This window comes from Copadichromis virginalis, linkage group LG13, assembly GCF_057382275.1.
Source record: "Copadichromis virginalis isolate Kocher_CV1m ecotype Utaka linkage group LG13, C_Virginalis_male_GT1.1, whole genome shotgun sequence".
NCBI classification, from domain to species: Eukaryota; Metazoa; Chordata; class Actinopteri; order Cichliformes; family Cichlidae; genus Copadichromis; species Copadichromis virginalis.
The window spans coordinates 6,494,899-6,520,331 of record NC_140630.1 but is presented as its reverse complement, the minus strand read 5'-3'; the positions used below and the strand labels follow the sequence as shown (position 1 = coordinate 6,520,331).

At 39.5% G+C, this 25,433-nt stretch overlaps 3 protein-coding genes and 1 long non-coding RNA gene across 6 annotated transcripts; 3 read left to right on the top strand and 1 right to left on the bottom strand.

The window, feature by feature from the left end:
* The first annotated feature begins 1,427 nt into the window (after positions 1–1,427).
* cdc5l (CDC5 cell division cycle 5-like (S. pombe)) lies at positions 1,428–10,672 on the top strand. Its single transcript, XM_085477059.1, has 19 exons — positions 1,428–1,740; positions 2,211–2,314; positions 2,489–2,650; positions 2,787–2,914; positions 3,172–3,271; positions 3,410–3,536; positions 3,642–3,733; positions 3,981–4,125; positions 4,245–4,436; positions 5,399–5,547; positions 5,954–6,125; positions 6,398–6,562; positions 6,665–6,745; positions 6,914–7,165; positions 7,261–7,368; positions 9,456–9,545; positions 9,644–9,775; positions 9,909–9,989; positions 10,253–10,672. Exons 1-19 carry the CDS (start codon positions 1,696–1,698, stop codon positions 10,364–10,366), a joined length of 2,439 nt encoding a protein of 812 aa, XP_085333185.1. The 5' UTR covers positions 1,428–1,695; the 3' UTR covers positions 10,367–10,672.
* Position 10,673: 1 nt separating this feature from the next.
* Positions 10,674–22,634, bottom strand: supt3h (SPT3 homolog, SAGA and STAGA complex component). 2 transcript variants are annotated; one of them, XM_085477062.1, is made up of 12 exons: positions 22,556–22,634; positions 18,876–18,979; positions 15,512–15,596; positions 15,148–15,234; positions 14,896–14,992; positions 13,698–13,828; positions 13,392–13,467; positions 12,908–13,020; positions 12,724–12,828; positions 12,489–12,620; positions 11,478–11,567; positions 10,674–10,809 (listed from the first exon to the last, which is right to left on the bottom strand). In XM_085477062.1, exons 2-12 carry the CDS (start codon positions 18,965–18,967, stop codon positions 10,768–10,770), a joined length of 1,050 nt encoding a protein of 349 aa, XP_085333188.1. In that variant the 5' UTR covers positions 18,968–18,979; positions 22,556–22,634; the 3' UTR covers positions 10,674–10,767. The 2 variants fall into 2 exon arrangements, with proteins under 2 accessions (XP_085333188.1, XP_085333189.1); XM_085477063.1 differs by having other exon boundaries at positions 12,489–12,617.
* Positions 18,675–25,182, top strand: runx2a (RUNX family transcription factor 2a). Its single transcript, XM_085477064.1, has 6 exons — positions 18,675–18,816; positions 23,187–23,377; positions 23,503–23,662; positions 24,259–24,363; positions 24,445–24,519; positions 24,742–25,182. Exons 1-6 carry the CDS (start codon positions 18,675–18,677, stop codon positions 25,086–25,088), a joined length of 1,020 nt encoding a protein of 339 aa, XP_085333190.1. The 3' UTR covers positions 25,089–25,182.
* On the top strand, positions 21,328–21,689 carry LOC146695145 (uncharacterized). Of its 2 annotated transcripts, none has more exons than XR_014923534.1 (2): positions 21,328–21,488; positions 21,618–21,689. It is a non-coding gene; the product is annotated as an uncharacterized LOC146695145 (long non-coding RNA). The 2 variants fall into 2 exon arrangements; XR_014923533.1 differs by having other exon boundaries at positions 21,615–21,689.
* Positions 25,183–25,433: the final 251 nt, after the last annotated feature.

The following is a 25,433-nucleotide window of genomic DNA, read 5'->3' as shown; positions in this document are numbered from 1 at the left end:
CACTGAGAAAGTAGAATATCTCATGAAAAGAAATATAAATAAAGGAAAATAAATACACTACATTCACTTTAATAACATAACGTAGACGCATTCCTAAATAGAACTGGTGTCTCTGTGGTAGTTATTGCTGCAGTTACAGATTTTGGAAGCTAGGATCTGAAATGGATTTTAGTCATAGGTGAGAGTGAGTCAATCAGGTTTTTCCCAAAGGCAGGTGGATACACCAAGATGAATTCTGCAACACTCAACACAGCTCAGCAAGGAATGGTGAGGAGGTTCATATTTAGCTTTTGTGTTCAGAGAATATTTGTTTCATGTATATATACAGAACAGGAAAAGGAACTGCCATAGAAGACCAAGCTTTTACATGTGATGTGCTGTTGACTGATAGAGGAAATGCCTGAAGCCAAGAAGTGGCTTGAAAAGGCCTGCTTAAAGCACAGCACAGAAATTCTGATCATGGCAGCAGAAGAAGAGGCCATAAGTACTGCTTCCAAAGAGGCATGAGTCTACCATACATGACAGGACCCAAGTTGCAAACTGTGCAAAGTGTGCCCTGCAGACTATCAAACACATGTTGCCAGACTGTAAGATGCAAACTGAGACCGCATGCACTGAGAGGCACAACCAAGTGGTGAGGAACATCTGTGCCTTTGTGACTATGGGAGACACCACCACAGGTGACTGACAACAACAGAGGTAAAGTCCTGTGGGACTTTGAGTTCCAGACAGCAAGCAGCTCTGTATTTATTCATCCACTCACCTAGTCAGCAGGACACTGCATCAGACCTTGTGTCTCAGCTGTACTCTGCTGACCATCCTGCACATTTCTTTTGATTGCCTGATAACCTTGAATGACATAATGACAGATGTCATCTAGTGTTGGTGTTTTAAAGTTAAAATGGTTAAAACCCTTCCTTAATAGTAGATCATTATTTTTGGTTTAACAAACTTTATTTGTTTTTTTATTTCAAAATTTAGGAGGAATAGACTTTTTATTCTGATTTAATTCAGGAACTTACATATCAATGGTTCCTATCTAGCCCTGCGACAGACTAGCGACCTGTCCAGGGTGTACCCCGCCTCTCGCCCTATGACAGCTGGGATGGGCTCCAGCGCCCCCCGCGACCCTGAAAAGGATAAGCGGAAGCAAATGGATGGATGGATGGATGGATGGTTCCTATCTATTCGAAACTGGTTGAGAAACATATTTTCACGCTACATGTAACGCCAATATGGAATAATAGATATGCTCTCGTTAAATGAAAATGTGTATACACAGAGGATGTGTTTTCCAACGGTGTTTTTTAAAATGAATTATTTTTTCCGACAAGTTATTTATGTTTAAATGTTCAGATGTATCTCATGTTATTTTTTAACATGTATTAATGCTATGGTGTGTGCTTTTCATAGACTTTGTCTGTTTAATCAAGTTCCGAAAGAGGGGGACGGGGTAGGAGGGGTAAAGGAAACTGTCATCGATTTTCGTCATTACTCGTCGACGACATTACCCACAATTCAGTTGGTGGACCCGTTCTGAGTTTCCGGTATGGTGCATGTCGCCTTTTCCCTCGCAGCGCTTGTTCTGTAGTTGGATTTTTGTTTTGTTTGAATCTTAAGCTACAAAACACCACAACTGGATAAGAATCACTTATAGCATTTCACTGAAGGAGGAGATACAACGAAGCCGCCAAGATGCCGCGAATTATGATTAAAGGAGGCGTCTGGCGCAACACTGAGGTACGTGTTTACATGGCTAGCTTGGTTAGCATGATGCTAACCTCCGAAAGCAAACCTGTGGTCTCGAGTTAGCATAAAGCTAGCTACTCACTTAACAAATTTATCCCGTGTGACATTTTAAGTTCATTTAAATTATCACCAGCTGTGTTTAATACTTTATTTCGTGCTTGTGTTGAGTTGCATGAACGCAGCTTTTTAATTTGCACTTAAACATATATGTTTACAGTTAGCGAATATTTGGCAGTCTAGATGGCCAAAATAATAAACCACAAGACTTCATAAAAGTTTATAAGTGAGCAAAAGATAGGGGATAATATAATTGTAGTTCAGCACTGGGATGAAAATTAATCAGCCCGCTGCGGATTGAGGATAAAAGATTTTGACATGTTTAGTCTTTATAAATCATTTGTCATTCAGTACATCCATTTAATTTATGGACGTCTGTTCCTTTTTAAAAAATTTTTATTCAGGATGAGATCCTCAAGGCAGCTGTAATGAAATATGGGAAAAACCAGTGGTCCCGTATCGCCTCCCTGCTGCACCGAAAGTCTGCCAAACAGTGTAAAGCCCGATGGTGAGTTTTGAGTCAGAGATGTGTGATGTGTCAAAAACATGAGATTAATTAAACGTCTATATACATTGATGGTTGTTTCTTCTGTCTGTGATTTTTTTTTTTTTTAGCTTTCAAATCTCTCTTTATGAAGAGTGAAATAAAGACCTTCTCCTCTGGCTTTGTTTCTGTCTGTAGGTACGAGTGGTTGGACCCCAGTATCAAGAAAACAGAATGGTCCAGAGAAGAGGAGGAGAAGCTGCTTCACTTGGCCAAGCTGATGCCCACCCAGTGGAGGACCATTGCTCCTATCATAGGAAGGACTGCTGCTCAGTGTCTGGAACACTACGAATACCTGCTGTATGTTTATCTCTAAGGACACATTTATTCACTATGATTTGTAATTCTGTGGCTTTTCACCTTGTATGTTCAGGAGCATTCATTGTTGCTAATCACTGTCGATTTGTAATTGAGATGTATTTTGTGTTTTATTCAGGGACAAAGCAGCTCAAAGAGACAATGAGGAGGAAGTGGGAGATGACCCCAGAAAGTTGAAACCAGGAGAAATTGATCCCAATCCTGAAACAAAACCTGCCAGACCTGACCCTGTGGATATGGATGAAGGTACAAAAACACACTGTCAGATGCTGTCAGATTTATTTGAGCCAACAAAAGAATGTATCCTGATATTAAGAATGGATTTGCTTCCTAGTTGTCTTGTACATTTTTATATTTAATTATTTAAAAAATTTCCTTTCTACTTTGTACTTTCAGTCGAGTCATGTGAGAGTTTAAAAATAAGTTTAATCATAACACAGTCACATGTGGTAACTAACCAATGTGTTGTATGTGTGTGTCTGTCTCTCTTCATCGGTCTCTAGATGAGTTGGAGATGCTTTCAGAGGCCAGGGCTCGTTTGGCCAACACTCAGGGCAAGAAAGCCAAGAGGAAGGCCAGAGAGAAACAGCTGGAGGAAGCCAGGTTCAGCTAATAATGTTTTTACAATTGCTCTAAGACAAGCTATCTTAGAGGTCCATAACTGGACCTCTTACAGAGCAGTTGACATGTAATAATAAAATGATCATATTTGACTATTTTTTTCCTGATGTCATACTGTAGACGGCTGGCTGCTCTGCAGAAACGCAGAGAGCTGAGAGCAGCAGGAATCGATGTTCAGAAGAAGAGAAAGAAGAAGAGAGGAGTAGACTATAATGCTGAAATCCCTTTTGAAAAGAAACCTGCACCGGTAACCACAGCTTTATGTGTTGTATCCTTAAAAATAACCCACAACATCAGCAGTGAGATTAACTTAATCTTACAGTACTAATTGTTGTCTTTTGTTTACTTTAAGGGTTTCTATGACACCAGCATGGAGCAGTATGATGCTCAGGAGCCTAATTTCAAGAGGCTCAGACAGCAGCATTTGGATGGAGAATTACGCAAGTTAGTATAACTTTAAACTTCTGGTGCTTTTCTGTATGCTAACAAGCTCCTTGTTTATGTCACTTGAATATTTTCCTTGGTTCTTGGCTTCTCCCAGCGAAGGCGTGAGATTGTCACGCTAATGTTATATAATATAAATAATAAGGATCAAAATGTGTTCGACATTTTTTTTTTGTCTTCATCCATTCATAAGCCCTATTGTGTTTTTTTTTTTTTTTTTTTTTTTTTTTTTTTTTTTTTTTTATAGTGAGACTGAAGAGAGGGAGAGGAAGAAAGATAAACAGAAGATAAAGAAGAAGAAGGAGAGTGACTTGCCATCTGCCATCCTGCAGACCAGCGGAGTAGCTGAGTTTACCAAAAAACGTTCCAAACTAGTGTTACCCGCACCACAGGTAACCACTTTGTTTTGTTTCTTTTGTTATTACTTCTTGATTTTATATATCAATATAATGTACTTGTTATATTGATAACAGGTAGTACATTCATTTTTTTAATTTGCCTTTCTTCACAGATCAGTGATGCTGAGTTGGAGGAAGTTGTCAAATTGGGTGTCGCCAGTGAGGTCGCCCGTCAAGCTGCCGAGGAGAGTGAAAGCGCTAACTCCGCCTCCTCCACCCTCCTCTCAGAATACAGTGTCACCAATACCATGGCAACAGGGCTACGGACCCCACGAACCCCTGCTGCTCAGGACAGAATCATGCAGGTAATAAAGACACTCAAAAGCAAAATGTCTCACATATGTTTTGTTTAATCTCATATGTGTGATTTCTGCATATCTGTGATATTTTATATTAATTGATCCATGTAATTACAGCGATGCTAAGCTAAATTGTCCCTCATGAATAAAGAATAAAGTCAATCAAAATTAGAGGGCCAATGTGAAATCACAGTCCTGTCTGCACATTTGAATGTCATACAAGTTACATCAGAAAAATACCTTATAGTCTGCTGTTTGATCAGTTATTGCCAATCCAGATAATAATAAACTTAAGTTAGTAGAGACAGGATAGTGCTTAAAAATGCATCTACATATTATGTGTTGATCACTTGGCCACCAATCTTTTTGCATCATTTATGTATTTGCATTTATGTATACATTAAGGAATATCGTTGTCAGTAAAAATGTAACTTTACAAAGTTGATACCAATTTCCTGCTTCTAAATTCAGATGAAAGAGGAAATTGTACTTGGCTCTAAAAATCTAGAAATATGGTGGGTAACTAGATTCTTACTCTGGATGGCATAACTTTGTCCTCCAGCAACACTGTGAGGAACCTTGAAGTCATTTTTGACCAGGAAATGTCCTTCAATGCACATATAACACAAATATGTAGGACTCCTTTCGTCCACTTGCCTAATGTCTTAATGTATTTAGAAATATCCTGTCTCAGAGTGACGCTGAATAACTAGGTAATGCATTTATTACTTCCAGGCTGGACTGCTGTGATTCATTATTATCAGGATGTCCTAAAAACTCCCTGAAAAGCCTTCAGTTAATCCCAAATGCTGCAGCAAAAGTACTGACTAGAAAGAGAGAGCATGTTTCTCCTATACTAATGTAAAATTAAATTAAATTGAAATTATACTAAATTCCTTTCTTTTTGTTTTTAGTATTTATCTGTAAATTAATTTTTACCATCTGTGTGTGTGTGTCTGTATTTTCAGGAAGCTCAGAACCTGATGGCTCTGACTAACATCGACACCCCTCTGAAGGGAGGCCTCAACACCCCGCTGCATGAGAGCGATTTCAGTGGAGTGACGCCTCAGCGCCAACAGATACAAACGCCCAACACTGTTCTCAGTACACCATTCAGGTAAGAAACCTTTAATCCGTCACATAGCATAAGGTTTACTCTCTGTCACGTAAATAGAGTTCTGAATTCTTTTTTTAAATTTACTCTCTGCATCAAGTTAAGATGTAATAAACACAAAAGTGGTCTTTGTCAAGGCTCTAACAAAAAACCAGATGCTATTATCCTTTTACATTTTGTAAACAGTGTGAACAAAGAATCTTAAAGAGACATGTGTTACCATTTAGTACTCAAGCCTCAAATGCTGTGTCAGATTTGTTGAGCTGCATTTGTTGAATGTGTGGTGCACTATTCCATGTCACAACTCAACCATTTTCACCAAAGAGAAAGGATTTCCTAGACTTGTTTCTATACTTGTTCCTATACAGTTTACTAATTCCAATAATTTTGTGTATTTCAACTACAACAGAACTCCTGGTCCAGGTCAGGGGTCAGATGGCATGACACCTCAAGTCGGAGGTGCGATGACTCCACGTGTGGGAGGGACTCCAGGTTTAACTCCCGGCCGTACACCACTGAGAGACAAACTGAATATTAACACAGAGGAACAACTGGCTGACCCTGCATATGCTAAACACACGGTAAAATAAAAAACACTAATACATATGTGAATGCACAACAAACAGATTTGTAATGATCGGTTAAGAATCTGTGTAACGTGCCACAAATCCTGAATGTTGCAGAAAAGTTCCAAGTTTTCTGTTTTTGTGTCTTGAATAAAAATGAAATACAATGAAAAAAATCACAACTTTAAACAATTAGTTTTATGTTTTGGCAGCAGATGCACAGTTTGTGTGTTAAGAAACAAACAACACACCACAGAATGAATTACCTGCTGTTCTTCTCTTCACAGCAAAGGGAAAGCTTGCAGCACCTGCGACAAGGTCTGATGTCACTTCCTGTTCCTAAGAACGACTTTGAGATCGTTCTTCCTGAAAACGCTGAGAAAGAACTCGAAGAAACCGAGGCTGAGACGGGATTCATAGAAGACTCTGCAGATGTAGAAGCACGCAAGCAGGTGCGTGTACACACACACACACACACACACACACACACACACACACACACACGTAGTTTGAATAAGATATATCCAACAGGTTTACATTATGCCATTTTCCAGGCTCAACGAGACGCTGAAAGAGAGAAGGAGTTGAAATTGCGGCACACTCCTGTTCAGAGGAGTCTCCCCAGACCTACTGAGGTAAAATTACAACATTAAAATAATTTAAATAAAATGCAGGAAAATGTGTATTTGAATGTAATCACCAAATCTTTCAGAAATCAAAGCGAGCAAAGAAAAAACTAATTTCGTCTACTTTAGCTGGCATTAAAAGGATCCAGTTGTGCTTATGATCCTCCGTGTCTGCAGGTAAACGAGTCTGTTCTCCGTCCCGCCTCCATGGAGCCACTCTCTGACCTCCAGCAGGCCGAAGAGCTCATCAAACAGGAAATGATCACCATGCTGCATTTTGACTGCTTGCATCACCCTTCAGCCAATGCTGCCAATCAGCTGCAGCGCGGCAAAATCCGAGGCCCCACGTCTACGTCTAACAACGCGTCACATATTGCTTACCTGGAAAAAACCTCCTACAAGCCAATTAGCACAGAGGAGATGGAACAGGTAACCCGGCAGCACTGATGTCTCTGCTTTAAAAAAAGAAGTCCCTTACACTGTTTACACTCAGTAATTCTGTTTACCTGTGTGTCAACAAACAGGCAAAGTTAGTCCTGGCAGCAGAAATGGAGGTGGTGAAGGGAGGTATGGGTCACGGTGACCTCAGCATGGAGGCTTACAGCCAGGTGTGGGAGGAATGCTACGGACAGGTGAGCACCCATGGACCAAAAATGAGAAGTCAGAGAAGCATAAACAGGTGTAGAGATTTGTTACCACCTTTTGGTCAGTATATTTGTCATATTTCTAAATTAGAAGCTTCTAGTGTGTAGAAATACACATGGATGGAGTGTAGTGCAGTCTAACCCAACTAGTTATTACACACCCAGTCTGCCTTTGATGGCACACAGCTGAGGTGTTGACTCTCGATCATTCTCCCCGAAGCTTAAGTGTTTTGAAGTGAGTTTCCTGAGGTGTGCAAGTTCACTGTGATCTAAAACACTAGTCTGGGCCTTGTGTGATTCTGTATCTTCTGTTTTTCACCCCCCCACCTCCCCACTGGAATTTGCGTTTCAGCAAATTGGGGTAATAACAATTTGTTTTCATGCTATACTTGAGCAGTCCAAGCTCTACTAAAGTAACAACCTCACCTAAACCAAAGGAAGAATATACAGCAGTGAGGATTAGGGCTGGGCCATATTATACCGTTCACGGTAATACCGGTATAATGTTAGGCAACGATAGGAAAATGAAATATCGCGATAGAATGGGAGTAAAACGCGCATGCGCAGTGCCTTTGTTTTCATACGCACATGGCCGATTGTTGAGTGAAACAGATGAACCAGAATTGGTTTGTAAAAATGGTGCAACTTCCGTGATGTGGAACTGGTTTGGTGTTTGTCCGTCAGATACACAACAAAGCACATTTTTTTGCAGAACATGCAAGCGGCCGTTATTGTCGTATTTGTCGGACTAAGATGCTCTTAAATCTGGGAGTAATCTGGGTCCTAAACTCCGTATACTTCAGGTCAAACAACACTGCAGCATCACTTAGAGTTAAAAACTGTCTAAATTCTTTCATCTTTAATAAAACGATCAGCATTGCTGCTTTACCAGGTGTAACTATAAAGTTTAACTTCCAGGCATCCATGAAAACAAAAGTTATTACATTTAACGGAGTTAGAAGTTAGCAGGAAGCTAGCGGAAGTTAGCTCGCTAGTTTCGCTAGTTACCTAAGCATGATATAGCATGTTCTGACGGAGAGATTTCTGAAAAAAATCAAACGTACAGCTCTGCTATCACTTCCAACATAAATGAAGACAGGAAACTAAACAGCAGTGACGTTTGTAGGGTTACTGAAGTTGGGCTAGCTGGTATATAATGATGTGCTACGTGATCGCTAGCGACACAGCTATGTTAGCATAACATAAACAGTGAAGCTGGAGGACGAACACTAACACTTTTCCACTTATAAAAGTTAACGTGAAGGTTCTTCATGGTTAGAAACAAATGCAATCGCATGGCAGGATGCTGTAAACGGACCAAACTTCAGTCAGGAGAACAACTGAGATAATCCATCCACAATACGAAGTTAGTCATTAATATACTGCAACAACATGGGAATAGAGCAGCTGCCAGAGAATTCAACATTAATGAATCAATGGTACAGAAGTGGAGGAAGCAAGAAGAATGAGTTTAATAAAGTTTGATTTATCTGACTGCTTTGTTTCGCTTAATGTGCCTTATAATCCCGTGCACCTTATGGTCCGAAAAATGCGTACTGCACACTGCAGTTTAATGTTGCAAAGCACCTCTTTTTAACTTCAGTGGATATTATACATGGTTATGCTCAGGATATGTCAGCCCATTTCTACTGGAAATGCCTTTTGGTTAAACTTTCAGCAAGGAATTTGCATTTGCACTGTTACATTTTTATAAAGCTTTAATGTACATAAAAACCAGCTTCTTGTTTAAGTGAAAATAAATGGAAGGTTGTCTTTTTGCGCTAGTAATGTTGTGGAGTTGTATTTTGTCTCGCATCAATTATATCGTCGGTTATATCGTTATCGCAAATTTTCAAATATATATCGTGATAAATATTTTTGGCCATATCGCCCTGCTCTAGTGAGGATGCATCTAAAGCAGAGTAGGCTTGCTGTGTGCCACCTTTAACAATATGCATTACATACACTTCTTTACGGTATGTGGGGAAACTGTTGTACTCGTGATCTCACGATATTGGTACCAATTAAATTTTTGTCTGTTGTTGAAACTGTTCATATTATCTGCGTCTGCACAGGTGCTGTATCTGCCTACTCAGAACAGGTACACCAGAGCAAACCTGGCATCAAAGAAAGACCGTATTGAAAGCCTGGAGAAAAAGCTAGATGTGAGAATGCACACAAAAAAAAGCTCTCAAACTTGACTCTTTCATCTTTTTGAGCTCTGGTCTAAACACTGACATCTCTGTATTTGTGGACCCTATAGGTGAACCGTGGTCACATGACAGCAGAGGCCAGGAGAGCAGCTAAACTGGAGAAGAAACTGAAAATCCTGCTTGGAGGATTTCAGTCCAGAGCGCTGGGTCTCCTGAAGCAGCACAGCGAACTCTGGGAACAGGTACTGAACACATTTTCATTGGACTGACAGGTTGTGTTGTCACAGGCTGTAAATTATTATGGCGCCTGAAACAGTGTGCAAGTCAGTGTCATAGTTTCTATAACAATCATGTTATTCATAATGTGTCCACCAGGTGGAGCAGGCAGCCACAGAGCTCCAGACCTTCACTCAACTGAAGAAACAAGAAGACACAGCCATTCCCAGGCGCCAAGAGGTAAGACATTACACACACAAACCTGTGTATCACATTGCAAGGTGTCTCCTTGCTTTTGTTCCATTGGTCACACAAAGTTAGTAACTTTAACACTTTGAATGTTAGAAATTCAATCACAGACCACTTACAGCACTACACGCCCACCCAAATAAAAAGTGGGGTTAAAATTATCCAGTTTAAAAGCAGCGGTGTAACTGAGGTTATTAAAAAAAGCTAGTTAACACATCTCGCTGGTGTTTACAAGTGTTCAACTTGTGTTTCAGGCTCTGCGGGAGGACGTGGAGAGGCAGATGGAGAGAGAGAAAGAACTTCAGCAGAGATATGGAGAGCTGCTGATGGAGAGGGAGTCGCTGCTCAACAGTGCTCAGAAATACTGAGCAAACTCATCACAGAGACATCGACGTCGAACTGACCGCTGCCGCGAGTGTTGAACCTTTTAATTTCCCGCAGCAAATCCTACAGATAAGCCCTCCATGTGCTCATGTTGTTAAGATGTCACAGGCTGAGTTTTCAACATGCTCAGTGGTCCTTTGTGTTTCTGTATTCGTGACCAATAAAGTTTCTTTTCAACATAACTTAGTATCACTGGGGTAGATTTTTATCAAGTGCAGCAAACAGTAAAGTTTAATGTATTTTAAGAAAACTACCTTGGGTCTGTAAAAATCAATAAACCATGAATCTGACACCGGCTTACTGAAAAGTTTTTATTACAATAGAAATTGAAAAAAAAATGTATAGAACAAAATCCAAGAATGTGCCTAAAATAATTGATGCGTCCTCAGCAGGTGAGGAAGGTCATCCCACTCCTGGAATAGGCACTCTGCCAGAGAGAGAAGATGGACGGCATGTTGTTCAGTAGGAAAAAACACATTTAAATTCCTGTCCAGAGTGTATTTCTGACACAAGGTACAGAGAGATTTGCTTCAAATAACTTTTTTTTTTTCTGGGGGGGTCTGGTAATAACTGGTTTGGTAGCAGAGTAATTGTTCTTTTCCTGCAACAAAACAGCGATTCACAGACGCTTTCTTGTGACAACCAAAATCACAAACATGACTAGTTACTCAGTACCAAAAAAGACCTAATGGTTTGTTTAAAATAATATAAAAATACCTCCCCACAACCCACATTTGTGCACAAAAAAACGACGGCTGTGGGAAAATCCTACCTTTGTTAACTTTTTTTTAAATGTCACATTTGCATTCAACTGAACTTTGAATCCTATTTCACAAAAAGCAAGGAATGCTCGTTTTGACTCCGATCTGGATCGGTGAGCATGAAGGACAAATTAAAGTTATTGATTCAGCAATCACTAACTTTAATCTTACAGGTTAAGACATGTACAGAAAAAGTAAAACATCTAAACCAACACTTTAAATTAAGAGTATTTTATGCATTAGTTATACGACTTTTAACCCATGAATTTAAAAAAAAGAAAAAGAAAATAATCAGCTGTGGAAAAGTTGTGTAAGTTTCTCTTTGTGTACATACTGTGTGTCTGTAGTTGTATCTTCTAATAGCCTCTCGGATGTGACAGGGCTGGATCGCTCCGCTGGGAGGCTCCACTGTAGCCGGACAGCTCTGAAGCACAATCATGAGTAATAAGTATTAACACAAATACAACAGAGGACGCAATGGAATGTTTTGGATGTTTCCTTTAGGAACGTGGAGTTTTCCATGAGCTGAAAATGGTCACCTTGTCTTGTGTGGTCAGAGACTTACATTTAGCAATTAGCAATAACATCAGTTATTATGTACATTAAGAAAATTAACAGAGGAGTTCATACTCTACATCTGCACAGAAGACTTTCTCCTAAAAAGACACATTAAAGTCTGACTCGTCAAAAATTAGTACAATCAAGAGATTAATACAGCAAAATGTTTGTTATTGTCAGAGCATTTATTCATTATTTATCATAAGTCCTTCTAAAAATATGATCAAGCAAATAAATGTACAATAAATCACAACAATTATTGGCTACTTTAGTTGTACCTGGGGTCCAAACTTTAGACCCATTTAACCCAGACACTCCTGCTTAGATTCAGGACTATTAACATGTGTTTTGATCTCTAGAGTTATACTGAATCTCAGTGCGTTTCATTTAAAATGAAAACCACTGGTTTGGAATCATACCTGCAGTGACTTCTCTGACAACATTCATCATACAAAACAAACATTTATGCACCAGATACTTAATAATAATTTACAAGTTAAAAAGGATGTTTTACAGGGTGTATTTGTGCAGCCAAAAGCCCCTTAATCCCCCTACTCTGCGGCATCCTTTATTCCACGGTCGTGTCGATGACGATCTTTTGTTAAGCACACTTTATATAGATCTCATGTAAGGTTGTGATTCCATTCTGTTGACAAAACCTATCCAGAGGCAGACAAACGCCTTTGCTGAAACCTGCCGCCATAATTAAACTGCCTTTGTAATTTCTCCTGTGCCTTCATGATACACACAGACATTAAACTCATAGGAAACTGCAGCTGGGACTCACCTTTTTACGTTTCCTCTGCCTCGCCCTGCCATCCACACTGCCGTTACCTTGTAGGACGGGCTTTGACGAGTGTGAGGACCCTGGGGTGGAGGGAGGGGTGGCTTCAGGTGAGTCTGGATCCTTCTTCACCTGCTGGGGAGGAAGACGAAAGACAGATGATATTTACTCAGTAATATTATGACGGTAGCTTTAGCGATTGATAGGTCTCAATGTGTGATGAAGTGTGTGTATGCACCTCAGCATGTGTGTTGTAGTGGATGTAGCTGGCAGAGATCACATGACTGACTGGATTAGTCTTTGCTGTCATTTCCTGCTTCACCAAGAGCGACAAATCCACGATCTGAATGAAGGAAAAGCATTTTAAAACAGGGGAAAGCTTTTAAATTACACGCACATATGTGAAGTAATGAGTTAGTTACCTGGGCAACAGTCTCATAAGCGAGGTATGACAGGATCTCCATGGCCATGCTGTTGGGTTTCAGCTCCAGGCTGCTGCAGTCGAGCCAGTCCCGAAACTTTGAAGCTTTCTTAGCTTGGAGTGAGCACAAGTAAGCACACACGACAAGAGGTCAGACGGGCTTAAAATGCTGAAACTGATCCTGAATCAGGTTTTTACCGTACGTACCTTACGTTTTTAAATTTAGAAGTGAAATAATCAGCTGATTATTCAATTGGTGAACTAACAGGATAAAAACACAGTCCACAGCTTTATTTGCTTATTTATAAGATGCCCATAAACCATGATTTAGAGCACAGGTAGAGTCCGCATTAAAAAAATATACGCAACATCAAACCGACATGAAAGCAAACATTAGCAATAAAATGTAATCCTTTACTCCTTTTGTACCTATGACAGAATCAACTTCCTGAGACAGATACTAAGTGGGCCGTTTAAAATCTTACCAAAGCTGAGCTGTCGACTCTCACAGAACTCGGCGTACTGAGCCGGGTCCATATTCCGAGTCTGACGCTCCAAACGCTGAAGATTCAAATACACATAAAAACACTTAAAGTTAAATCTATAATCCCAAAAAGTTTCTCCCACTGAAAACATCCAGATGAGCAGAATCAACTTTTTGGGAAATCTTTATCCGGATGATTGAGCATGCGTCAAGGCGTTTTAAATCTATAAGTTCATATATGTGTCATTTACTTTCAAAACAGCCCTACTAATCAATCATTTTCATGCAGACATCGATGGGCTCTGACCTCCATCCTCTCCTGTTTGATGGGGTCTATTTCCTGACGTTCTGCTAATGACAGGAGTTCACCGGTCTGATCCATCCACACCAGGAAGTCCTGGGCCAGTCGCTGCCTCCGCTGGTTAGCACCAGCAGGACCTACAGCACCCCATTTGTTCACAAAAGACAAAAAAAGAAAGAAACACTTAAGATGAAAACCAGAGCTCAGTATTCACTTGGGTTTTGACTGTAGCATTTGAAGCTTTTTTTTGTACAGTGGTTTCTGAAAACGTTTGGATGCTGTAAAAATATATATTTTTAAAGATCTGCAAATTATTTAAAACCTATATCTAATTTAAGGTATTGCAAAAACAACATATCAAATGTGGGAACTAAGGTGAATTTTGTATTGTGCAATGTGCAATATGATAATGTTAAATTTCGCCTCTGTCAGTGCGCCCCAGGGCGGCTGTGGCTACAATGTAGCTTGCCATCACCAGTGTGTGAATGTGTGTGTGAATGGGTGGATGACTGGTTGTGTAAAGCGCTTTGGGGTCCTTAGGGACTAGTAAAAGCGCTATATAAATACAGACCATTTACCATTTAAGCCAACAAGACGGGACAAGACCATGTTTTCCAGTGTGTTGCATCACTTTTTTAAACAGAAACGTTTGGGAGCTGACGAGACCCTTATGTCTGACACATAATTGAAGTTCTTCAACTTAAAATTGGCTTTTTTTTTTTGTTCCATAATGTGACACAAGTGTACACAAGCTTAACACCCGGACTTTTTAACTATAGTACAATGCTGATACGATTTGACATCGCCTTGCAAATGTTAGTAGTAGCAAATGTTAAGCATCAATGGTGCCATTACAGATGTGAAGCCAAACCATCACATATATCACTCAGCCTGTGTAAGAGGAGAGCGACCACATTCATAATGAGCTTTAAATTTTAACCAATCAGGCCACAGCACAATTCTGCATCAGTCCATGTGAAAGAAGTGTGAGCCAAGGAAAAAAAACAAACAAGTTTTTTCTTATTTAAACTATTTAAATGCTCTTTTCAAGAGTTTTAAATTCTATTTGTGGATGCAACAACAAGCTGAATGACTCAGAAGTGCTCTTGAGCCCACGCATTGATTTCCACTCCAAAACAGGGTCACAGGGGTTTTATAATAACATTTAAAAGGTCACTGTGTGTGTGTGAGGCTCTGTGTATACCTGATTCTGCCTGTGTGTCTTCATCCTCAAGAGTCTTGAGTATTTTGGATTTATAATCTCTAAACTGGAGATATTTTAATAATCTCGCCAACTTCCTCTGGTCAGTAGATTTTGAGGCATGAAGATAAAGAACAGAAAAAGGGGAGAGGAATTAGTTATTTCAAACCTTAAAAAACAATAAAGGAAGAAAAGATTCATGGACATACAGTTTTGAATATTTAATGTTTTTTTGTTCACGTGTGCATTTTGTACCTTGTCTCGCCTCATCAGGAATAAAATGTCCTCAGGTGAAATAACCCTCGAGCCACGCAGAGCCGCTCCCTCGCAGGCCTGATGCAGCTGAGAAATAAACCAATTGCTTCAGTAAAGTCAGAAATGAATTGCACTTATGCTTTAATATAATTACATTTAGGTTTTTTTGCTATTCAGAGGCTCCGAAATGAGACAGAATCGTGGATTTTTACAGCCACATCAGTTATACATGTAAGGGTTTTATTTGTCTGATGTGCTTTACTATTGTTCAGCCTGTAATTACCTCTTCAGGTGGTTTAGGCTTTGATCTTGAAGTTTGAACAGATAACTGTTACAGCGTTATATTTGTTATGTTGTATGTTACCATAGTAATGAGTTGTGTGTGTACAATATCCTCCACCAGCGCTGCAGTCTCTTGCAAAGGCCTGCGAGCGTCTCCCAGAGCAAACCTGAAAATCAAACACAACTATAATCATAGTTGTGCAGAGCCTTGCAGAGCTTCCAGTGCGTCAGTCGAATCTAATTACACTGCCACGTGCTAAAGAGCTGCTAATTGTTAAAGTCTAAAGTCATAACTCATTAACGTTTCTTAAACATAGCGCCGGTTGTGCTAACAGCACTCATTTTAAACTGCTGCTCTGAAAGATCACTTCTAACGGGTTACTTCTATCATTTTCCATTAATGAAGCCTGCCTCTTACCACCTTCACAAAATTAAAATTACTGTATTTATACACTGTTATTTAAAAGGTAAATATATTACATAATTAATCATAATAAGTAACAAAAAAGCTAAATATATGGTATGGATTTTTTTAAAGAGTGGATTTCCTGCAGAGAAACATACTTATATATTCTAAGTATATATTTTGTACATTATAACAGCTATAAGAATAGTTTTACAGCAGTTATATTTATTCTATCATCCATCCCTTTTTAAAAACCATTTATTCACCAAAGGTTTCAGGGAGGCTGAAGCCTCTTCCAGTTGGACAAGAAGCAAAGTACTTTATTTACCAAACAAGAAAGAAATGCCTTATAAAAACACAGAAATTTACCCAAAATAAATAAATTATGAATAACACATCGTTACTAACTATACAACAGCTAAAACCTGTGAATGGTGAGATATTTTATTAGTAATTTAAAGAGGCATACAAAGATGCTCACATTCAACACTGTCATTACAGGACATTACCTTCATTTTTATTCTCACCATAAACCACTAACACTTGCAAATAATTAGAAACAGACTGGCTTGTTTGGAAGGGTTACCAGGAGAAAGCCCCTTCTCAAAAAAGAGAACATGGCAGTCAAACCACAAGACTGGAACAATCCCGTTTGGACAGACAAGACCAAAGTGAAGATGTTTGGCAATGACGCACAGCACCACGTTTGGAGAAAGCCAAACAAATCAAGTACGGGGGTACCTGGGCACCTTGCAGCCATTGAGTTGACTGTGAACTATTTCAAAGTATTCTGGGGTTAAGTGTAAGGTCATGTCAGATGGCTAAAACCCGACTGAAACTGGGTCATGCAACAGGACAATGATTCCAAGCACAGCAGCAAAACTACAGCACAATGGCTGAAAGAGACGAGAATCAAACTGCTGTAATGGATCAGACCTCAACTCAAGTGAAATGCTGTGAAGAATATGACAGACGGAGGAAGTCATACAGAAATCAATTAAATCAAGTTATTGCTGCTAAAAGTGGGGCGTACTTACTTTTTTACAGGTACTGTAAAACGCGCTGTCTCAGATGACTTTAGTCCTTTAAAGGATGCGTCTCACACATTACTTTAAATACCTTTAATTGCATCCAAATTAAATGTAGCTGGATATTAAAACTTGTTTTGGTACTAACTGAAACATAGCAGGAGAAAAATTAGCAGATACTTTAAGTTGGTAGTGAGATTCAGTTCAGCTCAGATTTGTTAAAAATCTGGTGTGACTGCTTGTTTATAAACATTTTACATAAGTAAAGGAATCTTCATAAGATGAAAAGCAGTTCTTAATCTGTACGGTATTAAAGTTTTAAAATTTTTAACTATTAACTGTTACTAAACTAAACAAAAACATGATTTATTGTCTAAAAACAAGGCAGAGCTGAAGTTTTGGTTACTTTCCAAATAAACATGCAGCCAGTAAATGTGTCTGTGTATGTCTCTGTTTCTCTCTCTCTCACACACACACACACACACACACACACACACACACTAAGGTCAACAGGCCACACATACACCTTGACCACAATTTGGTCAAAACCTCAATTTGCATCCAGAAAGCCACTTCCATGATGGCAGACTAACGTAAACCCACATCCTGGAGCGCTTTCCTTCTCTCATTTCTTCTCTTTCCCACTCTCTCCTTTTATTTCTCTATGAAATACAAACACCTGATCGCCACCCCCACCATTCCCCTTGCTTAATCTCTGCCCCCCGGCCCTTTAACCTGCTCCCTGATTGGTTGTTTGTTGCTCTGTCATACAGGTGAGAGAGGTTTTGGTTTGGGGTTGTGGGCAGGTTGGCCTCAGGTTCGGAGGTTGGCTTCAGACTTTAGGTTGATTTTAGGTTTTGGGGTTTAGTCTGGTTTTAGCCTCTCTGACCACCAGCATCACCTCTCTGCAGCCCACACAAGGTGAGTACAGCAAAAGACACACAACACAAAGGAGGCTGCAGCAGGCATGTGGCTTCTTTAGAAAAAAAATCCTTCAGTAAGAATTTAAATATGACAGTTTTACGTGTAGTACTTCTAAAAAACCTAAGCAGAAAAAGTGACTTCATATTAGAAACTAAGTCAAAAAGTAATTTGTTATGGTACCGGAGTTGTCCAGTTGTTTTTAACTTTAACTAACAGTTTTAACTAACAGTTGCTTTTAACAGTTGTTTTTAACTACATTTTTATTTTTAAAGATCTTTTTCCACTTTCACTGATTTATCCACTAATTATTTCCTCGACAGGATGATTTCAGAAAATGGTGAAAAATGCCGATTATTTATTAATGCTGAACCTTCCTGATTATTTCTTCTTTTCTAACTAAAAGGTCCAAAATCTAAATATATGGAGTTTCTTGTCACTTAATACAAGAAAATGTGATTATTTTAACCTAAAAATAAACTAATAATGAAAGAGTTGCTAATAAAAACTGATAAAACATTACATTCTGTATATACTGACCTACTGTCACTTACTGTGAATTTGTAGGAATGTTAATTAGATTTCTTTTTTTTTTTCTTTTGTGCAGAGCAGTACTTTTTTCCATCAGTCATATTGACTGGTTGTGAATGTAAAGGTTAACTAAATGTCTAGAGACTTCAAGTCTGAACTGATTATCACTCGTGGCTCATGTCTCTGGATATGAGCCATTTAATTTCATACTTTTATGTTTTTGTTTTTCGTTTGTTTTGCTTGACATAAAACCAAATGTTACTTAAAGTTATACTTTAGCAATTTAAAAAATTAATTTCTTGAAATTCTTCTGAACTCTTTGTACAAATGTGTTATATAAAATATTGAAATGAAGGGCTATGTGCTGTTTTCAGGCATCTGTTTTGGATTTGCAAAGTGTCATTAACCACAATGCTAATATTGTGGCTCTCTCCTTTAAAAAACAGGTTTCCATGGCTTCAAACAGTCTGTTCAGCAGCCCCAGCCCAATGCTGTACTGGGGTGAGACTCCTTCTCTTTGTTTGTTTGCGTGTGTGTGTGTGCGTGTGTGTGTGTCTTACATCATGCTCTGTAGCTCTGGGATAAAATTGATCCTGGAAGCTGGACGGTCTTTAGAGCTGGAGGGGGCGGAGCCAGCCATGGGACTGCTCATAACCACACCCACCTGATGAGAAAACCAAGACAGAACCACATTAAACTAGAGAGCAAAATTAATTTACAATCTTTTGAGTGAAGAAAAGATCTAACAATATTTTAACTTTTGTTCTCTCTTTAAATATACTTTATTGACTATAAGGTATACTTTGACTATATATAGTCAAAATATACTATATCTTCTTATATCATCTATTGACTGTACAAGAAGAGAACACCCCCAATATAAATGTCTGTGTAGGTTCTCAGTCATCAATGTCATCATAAAAGGCAGCTGGACCTCTTTAGGATTTAAAAGCAGTTTCGCCTCTCAGCCTCCTGAATGATTTCTGATAGCAGTGTTGAATATTCTACTAAAATCAGAGCGTGTTATAGTTTTCTTCTTTTCCCCCCTCCTTAATAAGGAATGAAATAAGGAATCTCGGTTAATTCTGAAAGCCTGCTTTGGGTCATTACTGCAGACTGAAAAGTCATTCTGTAAGCTAGTGTTCTGGTGTATCCACAGGCATGCTAACATTCATGCAGCTCCAAACACTCTGTCTGTTAATGCCGATGTTCCAGATCTACTGGCGTTTAGATCAACTGGCGTTGGTCGAACAGATGTGTGGCAGACTTGCGTTTCAGGAGCTGCTACCGACAAACCAGCAAAAAAACGCCAAATGTGTCACCTGTGACACTTGTGAGGTTGTCTCAAACACACTCCGTCAGTCTTGATGCTGTTGAACAACAAAATGTTTAAAAATGTGGCGAGTTTACCTGGTGATATCCTCATGCGCGACGCGATCGCGAAAACAGCAAACAAGTAACACCACGCCGTTGTTGTTCACAGGACACAAAGAGTAAACGATCGGGAGACTCTTGTCGTCGTTATCGTTCCCCTCGCACGGTTTATTCCTCCGAATTCAGCGTTTTTGCTTCACAACTACAGCGTGCTGTTTACTTTGTGCACTAACATGGAGTCGAGTCAACCAGCGCCACCTCTGGCCAAGTGCCACAGCCTACAGCCAGATCAACCTGTGACACACATCTGCACCACGTTTGAATTCGTGTCATGCACATTTGTACCTTTGTGTCTGTTTGTGCGTCATGCAAATAAACCTTTGAAATGAATGAAATGATATCATATATTTATTATCAGCCTACATTTGTACAAAATGCCAAATGACATACACATAAGAATCACCATCCTGATATCAATACTTTTGCCCATACGAAAAATGTCGTGAACACACTAATATTTCACCAGTGTTGTAACATCACATGTCGTTAGCGTAGTCTGTCTGTGTCTGCCCTCTGCAAACAAACATGTTAGAGTTGGTTGTGATATACAGTCTGCATAAGTGTGGTCAATCTAATGAACATTTGTAAGGAGATGGCAGTTACTGTGAATGTACAGCAGGTGATTAGTAATAAACAGCCAGACAATGACTCTGACAATCTCATTCAATCTTGCAGATTGCACCTTCTGTGGAAAGTGGTACCACACGGTGTGTGTGGACTTCCCTTGTGCAGAAGGCGACTACAAATGTTGTGGGTGCTAAATAAACAGACAAAAGTGATCCCTGTTGTCTTTGCTTACTGATTGTTTTTAGTGTTGACAATCCACATTGCTGGCATTGCATCTTTCAACATGTTTGTGGGCAGATTTGGATGTACCAGGGGTAAGTGCAGCCACTCAGCCTCTACTCACTGTGATCATAGCAGCAGGTGCAGATGTGTCACAAGTTAATCTAGTAGTGGGCTATGGTCATGTGTTAGTGGTGGGAACAGTCATATCCACTCACTCTCACTGGCTGTTTATTACTAATCACTGTGTAACTGCTGTGAATTCACAGTAACTGCCGTCTCCTTACAAATGTTCATTAGATTAACCACACTTATACAGACTGTATATAACTCCAGCCATGTTGATGAATTGCCTATATTGGCTGGAAATATTCATTTTCAGGGAAAAGACACAGACAGACTATGCTAGCGACATGTGATGTTACAACACTAATGAAATATTGATGTGTCATATTTGTCCAAGGCGTATTTCATTGTTATGGAAAAAGAGAATATTAAAATCATGATGACCAATTGGAGTGGTGATTTCTATGACTTTGTGTATATAATTTGGAATTTTGTACAAATGTAGGCTGATAATAAATATATGATATCATTTCATTCATTTCAAAGGTTTATTTGCATGACGCACAAACAGACACAATTGAAAGGTACAAATGTGCATGACACGAATTCAAACGTGGTGCAGATGTGTGTCACAGGTTGATCTGGCTGTAGGCTGTGGCACTTGGCCAGAGGTGGCGCTGGTTGACTCGACTCCATGTTAGTGCACAAAGTAAACAGCACGTTGTGAAGCAAAAACGCTGAATTCGGAGAAATAAACCGTGCGAGGGGAACGATAACGACGACAAGAGTCTCCCGATCGTTTACTCTTTGTGTCCTGTGAACAACAACGGCGTGGTGTTACTTGTTTGCTGTTTTCGCGATCGCGTCGCGCATGAGGATATCACCAGGTAAACTCGCCACATTTTTAAGCATTTTGTTGTTCAACAGCATCAAGACTGACGGAGTGTGTTTGAGACAACCTCACAAATGTCACAGATGACACATTTGGCGTTTTTTTGCTGGTTTGTCGGTAGCAGCTCCTGAAACGCAAGACTGACACACATCTGTTCGACCAACGCCAGTTGATCTAAACGCCAGTAGATCTGGAACATCGGCCAAGTTAATGCCAATAAAGTCCCAAGCTGAACAAAGTAACATTCATCTCATCTGCTTGAAACTTCTGAAAAGTTTCATCTTCAAGTTTAGTGGCAACGACCATAACTTCATTCACGCATGTGGATGTTATGTGCCGTCCTTTTCACTGTCTGAATAGAGACAGAAACTCAGGTACCCTCAGTATAGAACAGCTAAAGCAGCTCCAATTAGAAATACTGCAGCTTTTTTAGCTTCTTTTTTTATCCTGATCGTTGCTGCATCTGAGATTGATCCTCCTGCATCATGTTTTTATCTATGTGAAGGAACCTGCTGGTTCATGTTACGGCTTTGTTGCACTTAGTCTCTACTTTGACAGATGTGTATGTGTGTCTTCTTTATACAGTGTGTGTGTGTGTGTGTGTGTGTGTGTGTGTGTGTGTGTGTGTGTGTGTGTGTGTGTTTCAAATGAAATAAATCACAATGCTGCACTTGTAGTTCACTTTCATGTGGTTTTAGTATTTTGGGATCACTTCATCTAAACAAATCAGAGCACAACAGAAGCCGAGCCAAGAGCCTAAAACAACAAAATAGCAGAACAGAGCTCGGGAGAATAAACACAACGTCCTAACACACGTTCACACACATACATAAATATAAAAACACACATACACACTCCTACAGTTGGACAGGTGGTGTGACCGCAGTAACTTCCCCTCCGGCAGTAAAATATGAATAATAATACAGCGCAGTTCCCTCATATTCAAACACTGCGGCGGCTGAAACACAATGCAGAAAAGAAACAAAGGAGGGAAAGAGGAGGGGAGGCGAAGAGGAGAACCAAAGACACATAGAAAAGCATAAAACAAGTAAAAACTCTCACCAGAGTCTGTCAGAGAGACGCTATTACTGTTAATGTTCTGGTTTTCTTCTGTTTTCGGCGCGATTTGATGACGCAAGGGACCGCGAGGGTGTGGTAGTTGTAGTTTTCTACATGTCCTGGTCGAAAGGCGCTACACTCCAGCTATGAGCTGTTAAATACAAGGTTAGCAGCTGAGATTACAGTTGAAGAAGATACACAGCTTAAGGGGGAAGTGTTTATACTCTAATCAGTACTCAGAATTTTAACATATCCACCATAGCGACACAGCTTTAACAAAATATGCTGTATATCTTTGAGCGCTCTCCTGCGGCAATCTCACCTGTATGGAGGACCAAACGGTCCAAAATTAAAAAGAAAATAAATGTATATAATTAGTAATGATTTTACAATACACATTTATGTATACAAATATAACTGGTGTTGGAGTGCTTTAGATTGAGGCAGTAGCTACAATAGCTAACCCTTTATTTAAATTGCCATCTAATATGACTCTTAATAAAGTCTGAATCTAAGACTGACTTCAGGAAATAAAAATATATTCAAGTCTAAAATGCATGTAATCTCAGAGAAAAGAACAAAAAATGAAAGACAAAATGGGATAAAAATGGACTTCTTTATTCCTATCGTTAAGATCCTGTGGTGAAGTGCCGCCTGTCACCATCAGCCAGCACTCGTCAACTGGATGAACAGGAGCTGAGGTGTCTCCACCAGTGCAGTACAGCTCCACCCAGAGGACTGGTCCCGACCGACAGCCCAAATTTCCTCTGCAGCAGCCTGCCTCAGCACTGGAGGTGTAATAAGACACTACCAAGAGCCTTTACTGTGAGTAATCTACATATACACTGGTGGTCTTTTTAAACCAAAATACAGTTTATTCATACTGAAAGAGTAAAAATCCTCTGTTCACAAAGATAAAAGACCTGTTACAATGTTTTTTCATTTCTCAGGTTGTTGCCCTGGGGAACGATGTGCCTGATGGCGTGGTTGTGACAGTGATGGCTGGCAATGATGAAAATGTTAGCGCCGAGCTACGTAATGCCACAGCCACCATGAAGCAAGGCTGTGCCCACTTCAACGACCTCCGCTTCATCGGCCGCAGCGGCAGAGGTATACAAACAGATACATGCAGCACTGTTACAAGTTATTCATACTTGTTTGTCAATAAACAAGAGGAAAGACTGCAGCCTGCCATCTTTACCACCTCTGTCTACACTGCTTACACTATTTGCAATTGCAGTGCCCTGCAATCACACAGTTAAAACATTTAGTTGTTGTTATATGTTTCTTTTAAATATTTGAATACCTGTAAAGTTAGATCAATAATCAAGCTATGGAGCCAGAATTAATTAACTCTAGTTAATTAATTAGTTTCTTAATCAATAACATCAGAGCAAAACTGAGTAAAAGAAAGCAAATCATGTGTAATCATGAGCACATTTAAATAAATTAAAAAGCCATAAGATTTAAAAGAAATAAAGAACACACTAAATACAATTAAGAGTATTAAAAATACATTTAAATATAATAGAAATAACGCTGGATAAAGTACATTAACAAGTGAAAAGTTTTGAGCAGTCAAAGCAAAACAGTGAATAAGACAAAAAATTTGATTCAGTTAAGTAAATAAAAACAAAGTAGGCAAATGTATATAAAGTATACTCAACTAGTTTCATGTGTACATATGTTTTATTATCGTTTTAAAGGTAAGAGCTTCACCTTGACGATAAACGTGCTGACATCACCTCCTCAGATCGCCACCCTACACAGGGCCATCAAGATTACCGTGGACGGACCACGGCTGCCCAGACGTTAGTAAATACGAGTGAAAACAGTATGATTGGATCAATTCTGAGGTGATGAGGTTTTAACATTATTTCTTCTGATCTCAGGTCAGAGGCAGAAGGAGATGAAGGCTGGAGTTTTTAGGCCCACCAGCAGCATCAGTAGCAGCACAGCTTCATCAGGTAAGACATAAAATGTCACAGCAAGAATGACACAGCAAGGCCACTGAAAATTAAAAACTATGTTGTTCATTTGTAATTTTAGTTTTTAGAAAGAAAACTTTCTCTTATGAAACAGTAGTGGGGCGTGGTCATGCTCATGTCACATGACAGCTGAGCAAACAACAAAAGAAGACAACGAGTTCTGGAGAAACACTGATGTTGATGCTTCTTGTCTCGCTTCAGAATGCAGATCCTTTCCTTCCACCTCTCTGTGGATGAATGAGTCCTTTCTGGGCCCAATGACCTCTTTGGCATCTTCATTCGCTCCTACTCCCAGAATGCACCACCTGCCTGCTCTCCCTTACTCTACCCAACCTCCTCCATACAGTTCCTATCTGTCTTCTCCTCCTCCTCCCCCCGCTCCGCTCAGCCACAGTGGTCCATTCCAGGCCGGCAGCTTCCACTACGGGCCCAACCAACCATTCCAAACCACAGGGGAGGACCGCAATGTTGTCACAGCACTGACCAATTACATTGAAGGGGCATGTCTTTCCATGAGAGGGGAGGAGCCTGTTTGGAGACCTTATTGATGATTGGATTTATTATTTTAGCATAATGTAAGCATTTAACCCATTTTAATGTTTTTCTATCTTTTTTCTTTCTTTTTTTCTCAGAATAAATCCTTAAACCTACATTCTTGATATTTTGTAAACTGTTATTTATTAAAACAACATTTGTATATATTGTGTTGAACAATGAATAATAAAAAAAAGAATTCGATAGTTGCTTCTCACGCTCATTTTTATTAGATAAAAAATGATACAAAAATAGCTTTCACTATCAAAACAGTTTAAGTAGTATCTCATTACAAACCTCAAGAAAACAAACAGCATTGGGGGCTGTTTGTTTGTTTCACTGATCATAAGAAATTAGAT